The 18,015-nt window shown below is 43.5% G+C and overlaps 1 protein-coding gene across 5 annotated transcripts in view; it reads left to right on the top strand.

Moving 5' to 3' along the window:
* mprip (myosin phosphatase Rho interacting protein) overlaps positions 1 to 18,015 on the top strand; it is a 70,859-nt gene that overhangs the window by 32,284 nt on the left and 20,560 nt on the right. For 4 of the 5 annotated variants that reach the window (XM_021575554.2, XM_021575555.2, XM_021575556.2 and 1 more), the window contains exons 7-14: positions 1,612 to 1,738; positions 8,451 to 8,555; positions 10,314 to 10,370; positions 11,008 to 11,076; positions 11,348 to 11,437; positions 11,608 to 12,285; positions 12,436 to 12,573; positions 14,139 to 16,817. In XM_021575554.2, the coding sequence (XP_021431229.2) occupies positions 1,612 to 1,738; positions 8,451 to 8,555; positions 10,314 to 10,370; positions 11,008 to 11,076; positions 11,348 to 11,437; positions 11,608 to 12,285; positions 12,436 to 12,573; positions 14,139 to 16,817 (3,943 nt within the window). The remainder of the gene's footprint in view (positions 1 to 1,611; positions 1,739 to 8,450; positions 8,556 to 10,313; positions 10,371 to 11,007; positions 11,077 to 11,347; positions 11,438 to 11,607; positions 12,286 to 12,435; positions 12,574 to 14,138; positions 16,818 to 18,015) is intronic. The other variant, XM_021575559.2, reaches the window with a different exon arrangement.

Genomic DNA, 18,015 nt, shown 5'->3' with positions numbered 1-18,015 from the left:
AACAAGAAAGGCACTCTCTTGTCGTGCGCATGAAAAAGCTTTGACACGGCCGGGTCCACTCATTCAGACTTCTCTTACTCCCTAATTTTTCAGAATACAAGCCTGAAACAATTTCTAAAGACTGTTGACATCTAGTGGAAGGCATAGGAACTGCAATTTGAGTCCTAGGTCAATGGATACTGTAATGACATTGAATCGAAAACTACACAACAACAAAACAAACTACTTCCTGAATGGATTTTTCTGATGTTTTCGCCTGCCAAATCAGTTCTGTTATACTCAGACATTATTTTAACAGTTTTGGAAACTTTAGCGTTTTCTATCCAAATCTACTAATTATATGCATATCCTATCTTCTGGGCCTGAGTAGAAAGCTGTTTAATTTGGGTATGCTTTTCATCCAAAATTCCAAAGGGTGCCCCCTACCCTAGAGAAGTTAACAAGAAATGTGTGGAGTGGTTGAAAATTAGTTTTAATGACTCCAACCTTAGTGTTTATAAACTTCCGACTTCAACTGTAATAATTACCTTTCCCTGTGTTTTTTTCCCCCTGTGGTTTTTCAGCATAAACACACTGAATAAACAGGCTTTGTACTTTACATTCGCCCATCATCCGCTCCTGGCTCTGTTCTAGGAAAGGGTCAAGAGGTTAAGCAGACACACCCACACCACACCCACCCACCTCATCCCCTCATCCAAAACCAGGCCTGAGAGGAAGAGCTTAACGAGAGAGCAAGGAAGAGATCAGGAATGTCCAGTAGACTGATTAAAAATTGGTCCATTTTGTTTCATTTCAGAACACTGCCATTCTGGACCCCAGCAGCACTCTATTCCAGAATTATTGCACACAAATACAAACACACACACACACTGCCACTCGGCTCCTTCACTGGCTGGTGGGGTGCAAACAGTCATGTGACTGAAAATACCTCTCGTCCTCTCTTTCTCGCCATTTCTTCATTTCTCTCTCTCCCTCACCCGTTGCCTTGTAAGGAAGCCAGCTACCGCAGAGGATTCCCCTAATAAGGGCACAGTAAAAAAATGTATTTCCAAGCGACTCTCGCTCCTCATCAACCGAGGGTAGAAAGAAAGACGTAAGGGAGGAATACGTCAAAGCTGCCGGTGTATCTATCGTTTCACTGCATGTCTGCTGTGTGTTTACAGAAGTTGGAACAGAAAGGTCACAAGAGTATGAACCTAAACTCTCCTTCTCAAATTCATCATGTCTGTTACTCACGTTTCATGTAGCGGGGTATTGTAATGTTCACCTATAAATGTGAATTATGCAACGTTTACCCCCCAACCACACACCCGTACACACGTACACACGTACACACGTACACACGTACACACGTACACACGTACACACACACACACACACACACACACACACACACACACACACACACACACACACACACACACACACACACACAGGAAAACTACAGTATCCAATAAAGTTAATCTATTTTCTCCACCTGAGAAGGAAGTACATTTTTTTTTGCCATACCCAAAACCATTTTTTTTTTATCCACAAAAAAAAGTTCAACTAAAGGCCTCTGACCTCTAGCCTTCACCGCTGACCTTTAACCTTGTTCCATATGTGTTCTAGTCGATCTGGGGTGATAGAGAAGCTGGAGGCATTGGAGCTGGAGAATGCAGAGAGGATGGAGGTGGAGGAGGCTGGGAGGACTGGAGCCAGACAGGGCCGCAGCGAACACAGACGCTTCCACAAAGAGGTACAACTACAGCACTGTGTGTATGTGTGGTACAGAGATTGTACCCCCTTTAAACCCATTCAGTTGATCTTGATCTTAGAGAGGTAGGTCTAGGGCACAAATAATAATAATAATCAATAATTTTGCTCTTTATTTAACCATCTTACTTATTAAACCTTATTTGTTCATCCAAAATTGTGAATAACTCACCACAGGTTAATGAGAAGAGTGTGCTTGAAAGGAGGCACATAACTCTGCAATGTTGGGTTGTATTGGAGAGAAAGTCTGTCTTAAATAATTTTCCACACAGTCTGTGGCTGTATTTAGTTTTCATTCTAGTGAGGGCCGAGAATCCGCTCATGTAGTTACATCAGTGTCTTAACATCTCGATTTGCCAAGGCAGGATACTCTGAGCGCAGCCCAATCCAGAAATCTGGCAGTGGCTTCTGATTAAATTCAATTTTCACAGAACCGCTTGTTGCAATTTGGATGAGGCTCTCTTGTTCAGATATCGGTAAGTGGACTGGAGACAGGAAATTAAAGGGATAACGAATCCAGTTGTTTGTGTCATCCGTTTCAGGAAAGTACCTGCGTAATTGCACACCCATATCACATTTGACATTGTCCTTAAGCTTGAGTTCATTTGTACACAAAAATCATACCATGATGGAAAGACCTGTGTGTTGTCCTTGTTAATGCAGACAGAGAGGAGCTCCAACTTCTTAATCATAGCCTCAATTGTGTCCCGCACATTGAATATAGTTGCGGAGAGTCCCTGTAATGCTAGATTCAGATCTTTCAGGCGAGAAAAAACATCACCCAGATAGGCCAGTCGTGTGAGAAGCTCGTCGTCAGACAAGTGCAAATTATGGTCAGTAAAGAAAACTTTAAGCTTGTCTCTCAATTTAAAAAAAAATGTGTCAATTGATAACCAGCGTACTTCTGTATGTTGTAAAAGTGTTACATGGTCGCTACCCATATCATTGCATAGTGCAGAAAATACACAAGAGTTCAGGGGCCTTGCTTTAATAAAGTTAACTATTTTCACTGTAGTGTCCAAAACGTCGTTCAAGCTGTCAGGCATTCCCTTGGCAGCAAGAGCCTCTCGGTGGATGCTGCAGTGTACCCAAATGGGGTCGGGAGAAACTGCTTGCATGCGTGTTACCACTCCACTATGTCACCCTGTCATGGCTTTTGCGCCATCAGTACAAATACCAGCACATCTTGACCATCAAAGTCCATTTGATGTCACAAAGTTGCCCAGTACTTTAAAAATATATTGTCCTGTTTCCAGTGGTTTGCAGAAGAGGATGTCTTCCTTAATTGACCCCCCCCCCCCCCCCCCCCCACCCCCCCATAAACATAATGGACATATATCAGGAGCTGTGCCAGGCCCGCCTCGTCTGTTGACTCATCCAGCTGTAACGCGTAGAATTCACTGTCTTGTATGCGAAGCAGTAATTGTTGTAAAACATCCCCTGCCATGTCACTGATGCGTCGGGAAACAGTGTTGCTTGATGAAGGCATTGTCGGTATGGTTTTTTTTTGTTGCCTTTTCCCCCGGCATTGTCACAGCCATGTCCACGTCAGCAGGAAGAAGTCCTCCACAATAGTATGGGTCTTGCCTGTCCTAGCCACTCGGTAGCTCACCATATAAGATGCTTGTAGCCCCTTCTTATTAATGGTATCTGTTGCTTTTATACATGTCTTACTACTCGAAAGTCGTCTTAATTCTCGCTCCAAAAACTCCCGTGGCCTATTTTTCAAATTGCCATGTTTTGTTTCTAAATGTCTGCACAAGAGTGAAGGTTTCATCGAGTTGTGAGAAAGTACTTTTGCACATATAACACACTGGCTGAGGAAAGGCACTTGTCCCAATATAAGTGAACAGTTTGGCTACATACGGTCTGTTAGTGGAATTCCCACGAGAGAATAACGGTTGATGTGATTGGATGTTAATTATTTGACTAGGCTACCTGTATTTGACATTGTGTTATTTCGCTGAACACTAGTTGGTTGAATTGTATTTTTGGTAGTGAAATGAGGCTACTCAGGGGAGAAAAAAAACTCACCCAAATGTATAGCCCCGTTGGAAAATATAAATTAACTGTTTGAAAATGTGAAGAAAAAATGTAAATAATTAAAACATGTGAATTCCCACATCAGTTTGGGAACACCTGCTCTACATTAATCATTTGGAAACAAATATTTAGAAAAGGAGTACTTTGACCAAATTTCCAAAATGTATTTTCTGAACATTGTCACTAAGTTAACCCAAACTATTTACTGTATTAAATTGCCCATTGTTCTATAATAAAGATAACCTTTCACATTGAACAGAACTGTTCTTTGTTTACACTCTTTTGGCATCGTTAGATAATTCACATTATGGCCATGTGCTAAAGCAGTAAGGAAGTGCTTAAAAAACAAATGAAAAGATTTCAACAATATCAAATGTATTTATATAGCCCTTCGTACATCAGCTGATATCTCAAAGTGCTGTATAGCCTAAAACCCCAAACAGCAAGCAATGCAGGTGTAGAAGCACAGTGGCTAGGAAAAACTCCTTAGAAAGGCCAAAACCTAGGAAGAAACCTAGAGGAACCAGGCTATGATGGGTGGCCAGTCCTCTTCTGGCTGTGCCGGTTGGAGATTATAACAGAACATGGCCAAGATGTTCAAATGTTCATAAATGACCAGCAGGGTCAAATAATAATAATCTCAGTAGTTGTCGAGGGTGCAGCAAGTCAGCACCTCCGGAGTAAATGTCAGTTGGCTTTTCATAGCCGATCATTAAGAGTATCTCTATCACTCCTGCTGTCTCTAGAGAGTTGAAAACAGCAGGTCTGGGACAGGTAGCATGTCCGGTGAACAGGTCAGGATTCCATAGCCGCAGGCAGAACAGTTGAAACTGGAGCAGCAGCACGGACAGGTGGACTGGGGACAGCAAGGAGTTATCATGCCAGGTAGTCCTGAGTCATGGTCCTAGGGCTCAGGTCTTCAGAGAGAAAGAGAATTAGAGAGAGCATACTTAAATTCACACAGGACACCTGTGTGTGATTTCCTGCAAGACAGGCATGTCAGTGTTCTGCCATGGCCAGCGAAGAGCCTGGATCTCAATCCCATTGAGCATGTCTGGGACCTGGGATCGGAGGGTGAGGGCTAGGGCCATTCCCCCCAGAAATGTCCGGGAACTTGCAGGTGTCTTGGTGGAAGTGTGGGGTAACATCCCACAGCAAGAACTGGCAAATCTGGTGCAGTCCATGAGGAGGAGATGCACTGCAGTTCTTAATGCAGCTGGTGGCCACACCAGATACTGACTGTTTGATTTTGACCCGACCCCCCCCCCCCCCCCTCCCCTTTGTTCGGGGACACATTATTAAATTTCTGCTAGCCACATGTCTGTGGAACTTGTTCTGTTTATTTCTGTTGTTGAATCTTGATATGTCCATACAAATATTTACACGCTAAGATAAACACAGTTGACAGTGAGAGGACGTTTCTTTTTTTGCTGAGTTTATATACTGTATTGTATTTTATACCACACCACTGACTGTTAAACAGCCATCCAGCACATCAGAGGCTGCTGACTATAGACAGATTAGGAGTCACTGGCAACTTTAAGGAAATGAAACACTAGCCACTTTAATAATGTCTCCATATATTTCATTACTCATCTCATATGTGTATATATTCTGTTCTATGCCACTGTATCTTAGTCCAATGCCGCTCGGACATATACAGTGGGAAAACAAGTATTTGATACACTGCTGATATTGCAGGTTTTCCTACTTACAAAGCATGTAGAGGTCTGTAATTTGTATCATAGGTACACTTCAACTGTGAGAGACGGAATCTAAAACAAAAATCCAGAAAATCACATTGTATGATTTTTAAGTAATTAAGTTGTTTCCTTCTCACCAAGCTGCTTGCCTATTGTCCTGTAGCCGATCCCAGCTACTTGTGCAGGTCTACAATTTTATCCCTGATGTCCTTACACAGCTGTCTGGTCTTGGCCATTGCGGAGAGGTTGGAGTCTGCTTGATTGAGTGTGTGGACAGGTGTCTTTTATACAGGTACTCAAAATCTGCATTGGGAATGGTCTGTATTCTCTAGAATATATATGTAAAAAAGGGGTCATGTAAAGATATCCACTGATATGGACCCTTTCCACCCAGTGAAACCTCCCTGGTCTTTGTAGTTGAACGTGTGCTTGAAATTCACTTCTCGAGTGACGGACCTTACACGTAATTGTATGTGTGGGGTTATTCAAAAACACCTATTATTGAACACTGAATGAGTCCATGCAACTTATTATGCGATTTGTTGAGACTTATATTTGACTCCTGAACTTTACATGATTTAAGTTTGCCATAACAACGGGGTTACATGGCATTTCAGCTTTAAATGTCTAAAATGTTCTACTAACAAATTCCACTTTGATATTATGGGGTATTGTGTGTCGATCAGTGACACAAAATCTCAATTTAGTTTTAAATTCAGGCTGTAACGTAACAAAATGTGTAAGTAAAGAGTTGTGAATACTTTCTGAAAGGCACTGTATATTGTCCATACTGTCTATACACACCTTGTATTTGTATCCCGGATATTTCTTCATCTCATGTTTCTTTTTTTTGTTCTTTAAACATAATTTATTTTGTATTAGTGTTGTACTGTTACATTTATTGCACTGCTAGGGCTAGAAACATGCATTTCGCTGCTGCTGCTTTAACATGTGTGTACGTGACAAATAAACTTTGATTTGAAATGACACAGCACCGGATCTCTAAAATAGGAGCTTTGTTAGATTCTGTGAGCTGTTGCACATGAAGCAGACTTTCTGTCTCGTGTGTATGTTTGTATATATATATATATATATATATATATATATATATATATATATATATTATTTTTTTTCTCTCTGTGTCTGTCTGTGTGTCCTTGTTTCGGTTAGAGGTCAAAGGGTCTGGAGAGTGTGCTGTATTCATTTCCAGTTTCCATTATGTGGCTGGATTCCCGTGATGATACTAACTTCCCTTTCCCACTCTGCCCTTGCCGGGACAAAACACCTCTGTTGTAGGACCAACAACAGAAAGACCTCAAAGAGAGAGACTGTACCCAAAATGTTCCTCCAAAAAGGTGTCCCGGGCCAAAGTGCCCCCAGAAGAGAGTTGTTTTTATGACCAGTTTTGTCCTGTCTGTGTTGTCAAGCACAAGGGTACTTGTAGTAAACATCATCCCACCTGCACTTACACACACTCTCTCAATTCAAGGGCTTTATTGGCATGGGAAACGTATATGTTGACATTGCCAAAGCAAGTGAAGTAGATAATAAACAAAAGTAAAATAAACAATACAAATTAACAGTAAACATTACACTCACAGAGGTTCCAAAAGAATAAAGACATTTCAAATGTCATAGGTGTATATATACACAGTATTGTAACGATGTGCAAATAGTGAAAGTACAAAAGGGAAAATGAATAAGCATAAATATGTGTTGTATTTACAATGGTGTCTGTTCTTCACTGGTTGCCCTTTTCTTGTGGCAACAGGTCACAAACCGTGCTGCTGTGAGGGCACACTGGTATTTCACCTAGTAGATATGACAGTTTATCAAAATTGGGTTTGTTTTTGAATTCTTTGTGGATCTGTGTAATCTAATATTGTCACTTATTTGGCAGGAGGCTAAGAAGTGCAGCTCAGTTTCCACCTCATTTTGTGGGCAGTGTGCACATAGCCTGTCTTCTTTTGAAAGCCAGGTCTGCCTACGTCGGCCTTTCTCAATAGCAAGGCTATGCTCACTGAGTCTGTACATAGTCAAAGCTTTCCTTAAGTTTAGGTCAGTCACTGGGGTCAGGTATTCTGCCACCGTGTACTCTGTTTAGGGCCAAGTAGCATTCTAGTTTACTGTTCTTTTTGTTAATTCTTTCCAATGTGTTAAGTAATTATCTTTTTGTTTTCTCATGATTTGGTTGGATCTAATTGTGTTGCTGTCCGGGGTCTCTGTGGGTTGTGTTTGTCTCTCTCTCCTCTCCTTTTCTATCTCTACTGTTCTCTCTCTCTCTCATCTCTGTTTCTATCTCTACTGTTCTCTCTCTTCTTGGTTTCTATCGCTACTGTTCTCTCTCTCTCCTCTCCTCTCTGTTTCTATCGCTACTGTTCTCCCTCTCTCTCTCCTCTCTGTTTCTATCGCTACTGTTCTCTCTCTCTCTCTCCTCTCCTCTCTGTTTCTATCGCTACTGTTCTCTCTCTCTCCTCTCCTCTCTGTTTCTATCGCTACTGTTCTCTCTCCTCTCCTCTCCTCTCTGTTTCTGTCTCTACTGTTGTCTCTCTCTCTCTAGTTCTTTCTGAGACACACCGCTCCTGGATGAGGCTTGTTTTCTCCTGCATCAGAGCATTGTCTTTGTTTCCATTCTCTGGTTCAGTGAAAGGCTGTTGGGTTCAGTTCCATGTTAGAATATGTGTGATTCTGTTCAAAAAGAACTTGTTCTTGTGACAGTGCAGAGCGATGTTAGCACATGTTAAACTGTTCACATGGGAGGATTGTTCTTCTCATAAAAACAAATCGCATACCACAGAAATGAAGGCTATAATATGTTTGGTAGGTAGACTGTTCTGTAAAAGTGTGAGGGGAAACTGGGAGAAACGGAATTGGGCTCATGACACATTGATATGAGCTATTTTGACACACATGGCTGCTGTAGTATTGACGTCATGTTGTGTGTTTCAGGAGCAGAGACATAACCTGGGCCAGAGTCTGGACTTCCCCTCCACTCTGCCCCCTCTGAGACGAGCTAAGTCTCTGGACCGCAGGACCACCGAGTCTGTCATGACCGTTAGTACCATTTTTCTCTCTTCTGTCGTTCCGTCTTACTACGTTACCTCTCAGGGTGTGCCTACTCAAACACACACCAGGGAGAGTTTGAAACGGAGAACATTGTAATCAGTGAGCGTTGTTTACCTAAGGCGTGTGTGCGTGTTCTTGTATGTGTGGGCTAAGCTGAAGGAGCTTTCTCTCCAAGGCCAGACAACACCACAATAGTTCTGCTGTTCTCGGGGTTAGAGGTCATCAGCAACACCAGGACTTTAGCCCGGCTGAGTTGAGGGGTCGTGGGGTTGGTGGAGTATACGGGTTGGGTAACATTGTGGGTATAAGGGTTGGGTAACAGGGTTAAGAGTATTTGGGTTGAGAAAGGGCCCAGCAGGCCTTAGCTAGTGTAAATGTTATGATAATGAGCCACTGTGTCCTATTAAAGCACTAAACATTTTAAACACGTGGTACTGGAGTTTTTGGCTAGAACATCATGTCGTTACAGCAGCTTTGGTTGGGAAATTATACTCCTGGCTTGGTTGTAGTAATGAATGAATGACCCCATATTGGTACACAGAGTGCCTTTTGTTGGTTCAATGAAATAGGCCATCAAGGGATTGTTATAGTTTCATAAACTGATTATCGATTAGTCTGCACCTCGAGGACTTTGACAAAGTCATTAGGTATTTTGGGGGTCTTTTACTTCCTACTTTTTTGGGGCTGTATTCGTGACCAGGGTTTTTATGGCTGGGATGTTAGATGATTATACTGTAAACTAACTGACAGTCAAGGGCACTGTGGTGGGTGATGTGGTTAGGACATGCTGTTTCAGAGCTGGTTGGTTGGTGTCCTGGATGTCCTAATGCAGTCCTCCATGCTACAGGGGGCAGCACAGTCTCCTCTCCTGTCCAGGTTACCTTCTTGCTACTCATGTTTTCGGCCATGGCCCTCAGGCCTCTGTGTGTCGGCACCCATTCTGCTGTGTGTATGTTTGAGGTGTGTGTGTGTGTGCCACAAACCAGCACTGCTTCCCCAGGGCACTTTGTGTGTTTTCTTCCACTGTGTGAAACCACAACAGACATGAACTGTTTTATTGGACTTGTACAGAAGGCTCTGTGATGTTGAATGGGGTAGGTACATATTTCCCCTAACCACTGGTCCAGGGACAGTTTTATTATTGTATCCTCCTAATGTTTACGGTAAGATTGGTGGTAAGTTAATCTGATCCTAGATGTGTGATCAGGGGAAACTCCTACCTCGCGCAGAGCCAGCATGTGGAGGATGTTTTCCTGCTCTTTCTCAGACATCAAGTTTTGTTTTGAAGGTTGACCAAAGGTAACTGAAGGGACTTTTTGAACCTTACAAATGTTTGCGATAGTCATTACACATTTTCTAAATATGTTACCATCTAAGTAACAAAGTGCAGAAAATGTAGCATGTTGGATTTAAAATGCTTCTGTCAGCTATGCACTCTAGTCGCTTAGTCGGGTTAATTCATACTTTTCTTTCAGCTGTGGGTGCCTGTAAGTATGACTTGTTAAAATGATGGAGTCCTAAGTAGAACCGAGAGAGGCTGTGGTTTTTAAAAGGCTGCAAGTTTAGTATCTGTGTGTTTCAGCATCTCTTGGTTCATCTTGCATGATCTTACTGTGTGGTGGGTTCACTCGACTGCCACTAGACCACAGGTTGATTTGAATTGGCATTTTTAAAGAGGTTACATTTTGTGTTATGCTTTTAGGGATGGTGTGTAATAATGCTGAGCATATTTGTTTCTCATTCCAGCCCGACTTGCTGAACTTCAAGAAAGGTTGGATGGTGAAGCTGGATGAGCAAGGACATGTAAGCAAGAAATAAAACCTAGGAACTTCACCAGGACAACTGATGTTGCTTTTCTATTGTTTCAGGGAAATTTAAACGCTTGAAGAAATAACATTTATTGATGCCATGAGATTTGAAAATGGCACTTTTCTGTTTGGTGAGTTTATCAAAGTAGGCAAGTCGGTTGAAGTTCAAACGGTTGTCTGAACGTTCACCTAGAACATTCCAGAATGTCTGTAGCATTCTATGGCCTTTTAGTGCCATGGGCCAGCCAGTCTTTGATGGCACAGCTTCAATGGGTGACAGTTGAAAGGGTAATGTGGTGCTTCTCTTTTTACAGCTGTGTTTATTGTGTAGACTGATGCTCCAACGCTATATTACACGGTCTAAATTAACATTAAGCTTTCATAGAGATCGTTACTTTTCAGAGGGCTACCAACATCACTTCAGTCTCCTCTGCTGTCATAGGGGTTTGTTCTTGTCTTTCTCTTTGCTGTGTGTATTGCACACAGAAGCCAAGCTCCTAATGTCATTACTCCATTATTCTTCGTTTCTGGCACTAAATGTATGTTTTTTGCTCCGTCTACAGCAGTATCAGAACAGTTTCTGTATTCCCAGTGAACTCTGACCTGTGTTCCCTCTCTCCGTTTGTGAACAGTGGAAGAAGTATTGGTTCGTACTGACCGACCACAGCCTCGGATACTACAAGGACTCCGTTGCTGAAGAGGTGACTTATTTTTCAATCCACCTAGACTGGTCATTCGTCCTAGTTTAACTGTGACCACCAACAGCATCAATGGCAGTTATCTTGATAATCAATGGTAATTATCTTTAAAGAAATGGAATACATGTTTGCCAATACTGTTTTGGTTTCCTATTGGTATCTTCGTAAGTACCCAGTTAAAAAATGTATCATCTCCAACTCCTGCAGTGCTGATAAGAGTCTATTCTGTCTTCCTGATTTTGTTTTCGTCATCTGTAATGTTGCTGAATTGCAGGCTTCAGATCTGGACGGGGAAATAGACCTGTCTACGTGTTATAATGTCACTGAATACCAGGCTCAACGCAACTACGGCTTCCAGATACATGTAAGCCCCAATCACTCGCGTCCAACCTCCGATTATCTTTATGTAATAACAATGATTTGCATTTATGTATTCACTTTTTCAAATTATTATTTAAAAGCTCTTCAACACCCCTTTTACTATCACCCAATAGTGCAGCAGTTAATAGTACAGTTTGAATCTAATCTCCTCAGACCCAGGAGGGCATGCACACCCTGTCGGCCATGACTGCAGGCATAAGGAGGAACTGGATCCAGGCTGTCATGAAAAACGTCAGACCCTCCACTGCTCCGGATGTGGCAAGCAACCACGGCTCCTTCTCCCCACTGGAGGGACTGGTTCGGCCGGACGTGACCCAGGACTCCCTTTCCTCCGAAGCCTCGTCCATGGAGCGGGAGCCAGGGCCAGGCCCCAAGAAAAGTCGGGCCCGCGAGCGCCGGCGAGAGGGCCGTTCCAAGACCTTCGACTGGGCCGAGTTCCGACCCATCGCCCAGGCTCTGGCTCAGCAGCGGGCCCAGGAGGCCGAGCCCCTGCAGACTGACCTAGGAGACCCCGATCGGAGCCAGAGGCGGGAAGAACGAAGGAGGAGGTATGAGTCTGTGACTAGTTCCTCCGTGGACCAACCAGCAGGCTCCGAGATTGGGAGAATGGACTATGAGAGTGGGGGAGGGAGTGAAGGCAGCACTGGGGGTGAGTGTGGGGGTCCCCCCTACCTGGAGAGGCAGCAGTTGGTGGAGGAGGAGATCGAGCAGCACTGGCAGCAGGTGGAGCAGACACCCATCAGGGATGAGAGGAGGGTACCTCTGCCCTCGACACTGCAGACCAGGGAGACGGCCGAGCTGGAGAAACTGCTGGAGAGCTACAAGAAAGGGGTGAATATGGGTTTTGTGTACCTGTGTATGTGAGTGCGCATGTGGTTCACTTGAACCGAGATCAATGCAATGTAAAAGATTGGGTTCTTGATCAGTGCTCTCCTGTGTTTCCTCATTTTCACCTTGTCCGTTCTGTGGCGCCTCTCACAGGTAGAAGAGCTGAAGGTGCAGTTGGAGAGCTGTCACCAGCAACTGGTCAACTCCAACCAGCACAAACACAATCTGGAGGTCCAGCTGAAGACTGCTCTGGAGAGAGAGCAGCACGTCCGCACCGGATATATCTCCCCGGTAAGCCCCACAGCTCTAGCTGCTTCTTCTTCTCCTCCACCTCCTCATCCTCAAAGCTGTTTTAGTCTCTAGAGGCAGTCGTGTTGAGTTCATACCTGAGCTACGATTTCATCAACTCAAAAGTACAGATTGAGCTGTGCGTTCTTCCATTTCGTAACCTCCTTTGCATGTTGTATTTTTATTGTGAGAAAACATCAAACTGACTGACATCAAAGCTACAAACCAGCTCCAGAATGTGCCTTTGCATGAGTCCGTTCATTGCATGTGAGGAGAAACATGAAGATCTTGTTTTTCTGACTCCTTTTTACAGCTTCTTCTGGTTCATCCCCTCTTGCTGTTGTTTTTTTAGATGTAGGACAGACGTCATGAACTCATGCTAGTGTATTGAACATGATGCATTCAATGAATGATTAACATTAGACGGATACGTTTCCTTATCAACGATCCTGTAATGGTGTAAATAGCATGAATGCATTAGGCCACTAGACTTCAACAGTACAGCCATAGTTGTTGAAATGATGACTTTTGGCTCAGAACTGTATAAAACCTTTTCGGCTTGTCTCATTATGAATTTTTTGCATGCATTTCATATTTTATTAACCACTGTTCCGACCATCCATTTTTATTTTAACTGATGTGTGAGCCATACCATTATGCAGGTGTTAGTTGTCTATTGGATTTTGCGTGTGTGTGTGTGTGTACGAGGGGAAAAGAGAGAGCGAGAGAGGTGATAATCTGTCCGTATGGTGGGTGAATTGCTGCTTTTTGAATTCCTCACCACATATTGTGTAAATCTGTTGAGGTTATCGAAGACATTTTTTTTTTTTAGTTTGTGTAACAATCAAAATTAGATTCAGTTAAAAGGGGACTCTGGAGAAATGTTTGAGTTGATGGCTATGATGTTTCGAGAGGGAGAGAGGGAATGTAGGCAATTTATGCTGACCTTTTGCGTTTTTGCTGAAGCCTTCAAAACTGGTCATTGACATCCTCATAAGAAAGGAAAATAATAAGTTTCCTGTTCATGTTGTGGTTTTTACTGGAACCATACATTGTACCTGCATTGTTACATTTGCAGTTACGCAATGTGATGCAATTTGATGAGTGCCTTTTGAGAAATGTTTCTGTTTTTGTGAAAGACACGAAGAGTTCAGAAAAAGGAGATTTCAAGAACGTTGTTTATTCCTAGGACCTGGTATGCCACTCATCTCTAAGTAAACCACCTAGCTAGCACTAATTTTGCATTACTTACCCCATGAAATAACTCTTAACCATTTAATGTGCATGCTCTTTTGTGATTTACTAACCGTGGCCATTAAATCTCTTTCCATTGCTCTAATTCTAATAATTTAGCCAAATGATAGAAGCTGGATTCTACCTCTGTAATGTTTTTAATCATTATGTTTAGTTACATAATTTTGTAGTCAAAATTATAATTATTATGATTTCATAATGTTTCATTTCTATGAATCCAGAGGGAAATAATTGATGGATTACCTAAAACAATTTAGCTAGCCTTTTTCACCCCGCTGTGTGTGTTAACCAACTGTCTGGTCCCCTTTTCCAAGCTGGATCTCCCTTTGGTTCTGGAGGCTGATATCGAGCCCCAGACGAAGAGGCCAGAACTGGTTCATTCACAAGCTCAGAGCTTAGCAAGGAAGTACCAGGAGACCAAAGAGCTCCTGCAGCTACAAGAACTGAAAAAGCGCAATATGCAGGCACAGCTTGGACTCTCGCTTTCTCACCTCTCCATCAAGGAACCTTACCTTTCCGACCCCCAAACAGCCCTTCTGAACAGCCTGCCTCCGTCAAAGCCACCTGTCGAAAAGACCGTCAGCTTTTTGATCAAAGATAGTGCAGACGTTATTCAAGAGTTAGAGGACTTGATCTCAGGAAAGCTCCTGACTCTAAAGGGACTGGATAGATTGCTAGGATCTCACAGTGAATTCAGTCTGGGGGGTAGTCAGGATATAGGAGAAAGGGGTAGCTGCGAGAGGCTCTTGCAGAGCTGGAAGTATCAGCAGGAGGTAGAGAACGAGATTATGAGGAAGGGCTTGGTCAGGGCGGGCGAAAGCATCCACAATTACGAATCACGACTCCTGACCATGGAAGACATGCTGGGAAGGGTTCAGAAGCAGAAGGTGGAGAGCCTGAAGAGCTCTTATGGACCGCTGTGTCAAAATGAAGAGCACTCTGAAAGCCACGAGATCACAATAAGGACTTTGTCCCAGAGGGTCGAACTTCTAACGAGCGAAAATGGAGCGCTGCACCAGCGCTATCAGGAGATAGTGAACCAACTAACTGAGGCAGATAGGGAGATAGATAGGCTTAAAGCTGAGCTAATCAACCTGCAAGGCGGGAAACAGCACCTACTGGTCCTAGAGGAGCTGAACGGAGTTAGGGCCAGACTAGCGGAGAGTGAAGCCCACGCTATCGACAGGGAGTTCTATGAGCGTGAGCTGAATGAGAAGTCTGTGAAGCTTCATGAGGCGCTGGTCACCTTGGAGGTGCTAGGAAACAGTCTGAATGACACGGAGAGAAGACTGCAGCTGAAAGAGGCCACTCTCAAAGGTCTGGGATTCCAAATGGCCAAGGAAGTTGACGATGAGCCCCCTAAGGAGAAACTCAAAGAGCAGCTGGAGGCCACAGAGGCCAAGCTCTTAGAAAAGGAAGCGCTCCTTCAGTCCACACAGCATCTTTGTAGAGAACTTCAAGCTCAGACGGTTGAACTTAAAACTATAAACCAGGAATCTGAGAGACTCCAGAGTCAGAAACTTGTAGAGGCAGAGAATGAGATTAGGATGTTGCGAGCAAAGTTAGAGGTAGAGGCAAAGTCAGCTCGGGGGGAACAAGAAGTGAATGTTAGTGAAGAGTTGATGCAGACAAGTGAGAGGCAGGTAGTAGACGAAAGTGTTATAAAGCAATTAGTAGGTGGGGTAAAGATGAAGTCTGAGGCCCTTAGGCAGGTGTTAGAGGTGTTAGCGAAGGTAGATATTAGTGTGGACAAAACACTAATTGATATGAAAAGCACTTTACATATCACAGACTGCCTTGGGTCCTTTGAAGAGGAGCCGGATGAAGTAAGTCAGAGAGTAATGAAAAGGTTGGTATTCGAGGCAGAGTTCTGTAGTTGTCTGTTAAGTGCTGTAGAGGTTAACCCAGGCGAGACGGAAGGTGAAAGTGCATGTAGTTTTGAAAGGCGTGTGGCAGAGCGTATGGTAGCTGAGAAGAGCATGTTGCTGTTGATGAACAGAATTTGTCCTCGACCAAAGATGGAAGTTGATAATGAGATGACTGGGACTGCACAGACCATGGAAGCAGATCTTTTGAATTGGTCCAGCTGGCTTGATAACGACACCAACACTCTCATTTTGAAAGATTTAACAGAGGCATTGCAAGATAAGGTGTTTTTATTGAACCTAATTGCCTCCACCATTGAGACGTCCACTAATGACAGGCTCCTGTCCTTGGTCCTAGCTAGCTTTGATTCCAGCAAACTAAAGAAACAATGGTCTGAGCACCTTGAAGACGCCGCCACAGAAGCCCACATGTCCTATCTCATCAGCAGGCTGAAGTTCCAACACGAGAAAGAGCTGAAAGAAACGATGCTTGAAAAACGTCCGATTGGCAACTCCGACTGTGCCAACTGCTCTCAACTGAGAGAACTGAACCGAGATCTACAATCCAAAATGGCGGATATACAGAATTATCTGTCCAGCCTTGAAAGTCCTATGAGTGAAGATACTAGACCAATAACACACATTCAGATCGAAGGAGAGCCCATTGACTCCCTGGACAAGGCCATTCAGCTGCAGGACATGGTGGCCAAGCACAAGCTGGAGCTGCGGGAGATCAAGGACGTCTATGCACAGGAAACAGAAAAGCTGAGACAGGAAGTGGCAAAGGTGGCCGAGATATTGCGTCTAGAACGGGAAGAGAACGTGAAGGAGATCGACTCTCTGACTGTCTGCATGGAGAACCTGAAGAAGAAACAGGAGATGGAGAGGAGTGTTCTGCTGGAGAAGCTCAACCACCAGATGGATGTCACCCCAGGAGGAAGCTATCTCACTGGGGCAGAGGATGGGACGATGTCCCCTGAGACCTCCGCAACCTCCGCCCTCAAGAAGCAAATCCAGGATCTGGTGGCCCAGGTCTCAACCATGACGGAAGAGATTAAGCGGAGGGAGCGCCAGGGCGACGCAGCTACCCTCCGGCTGAAATACGACAAAGACCTGGAGAATCTGAAGGTGGAAGCCATTCCTTGTACTTGCTGTTCCTCCGTCCGTGATGCCTTCTGTCTCCTTGTGGCAACCCCCACCCTCCCCGACCCCTTCCGACCTGCCCTTACCCCCCTTTCCCCTCTAACCCTGCTCTGCTCACTCTGCTTTCCTTTTCGTTGTAAAACAGTATCATCCAATGTTGCATGGTTGACTAATTCACTGTTCAGTGCATGTGGTTGTTGACACTAGTTTTGTGCTGAGGAACCCATTTTGTTTCACAGGAAAAGGTTAGTTAACTAGAACTCCCAGACCTAGGGCAACTGGGACATTGTTAATGTGGGAGGCAACCCATCTGCCTAGAGAGACTTACCAGAACCTGTCCGACAGTCACATGAAAGTCAGGCTGACAGAATTGATTTAAGTCATGTTATATAGTGTCTATTAGCATATTTTCACATCCAATGCTAAATTGCCCCTTATCATACCATAAAGTATAGTTGCTGATGAAATGAGTTCCTCAGAAGGCACAGTTTGATGTGCTTGATTACAGATTCCTTTCTTCAATAGGCGTTGTATATTAGAAGTGTCAAAGACAAATGGTTGAACCCCTTTTAAAGCTGTCTAACTATTGAGTTATCCTCAACAGACACATGATTTGGGTAATGAGGTGGATATATTGCTTTTTTTCTTGAGGATGAAATCAGCTGCATTTGAAGATGCATGGGGCTTACCTTTTTGTCTTTGATGTTGTGATGTTGCTTTAACTGGCTATAAACGTTCAACTTTTCCCCTCCTGACTTGCTGATTAACAATTCATGGTAATTGACAGGCGTTCAAAAACATTGTAGAATACTTGAAGCTTAGACGAATTACTTTTTTAGAAAAGTAATGCTTAGAAGGAAGAAATGTAAAGCAAGATCTAATCGCAACTGAAAAGTTTACTAACCACAAGTCATTCCCTGATGATCATCTTGGGTACTGTATGTAAACCTATAGTTACCCAGATGTTTCCATATGTCGTAGATCCAATGTTTGTATATATTTTGACTACAGAGTATTTCCAGGTAAAAATCTTTTCCTCCATTGTCATGGTCTCTCTAGATCACATTATGTTGTAGATGTGTATTAGAATTACACACGTCATTTATGATCAGGCTCCAGCTGTACAGTCGTGGCCAAAAGTTTTGAGAATGACACAAATGTTTAATTTCCACAACGTCTGCTG

The sequence above is a fragment of the Oncorhynchus mykiss genome, chromosome 20 (assembly GCF_013265735.2).
Source record: "Oncorhynchus mykiss isolate Arlee chromosome 20, USDA_OmykA_1.1, whole genome shotgun sequence".
In the NCBI taxonomy this organism is placed as follows: domain Eukaryota; kingdom Metazoa; phylum Chordata; class Actinopteri; order Salmoniformes; family Salmonidae; genus Oncorhynchus; species Oncorhynchus mykiss.
Note: the sequence above shows the minus strand (reverse complement) of the source record. Positions and strands in the feature narration are given on the sequence as shown.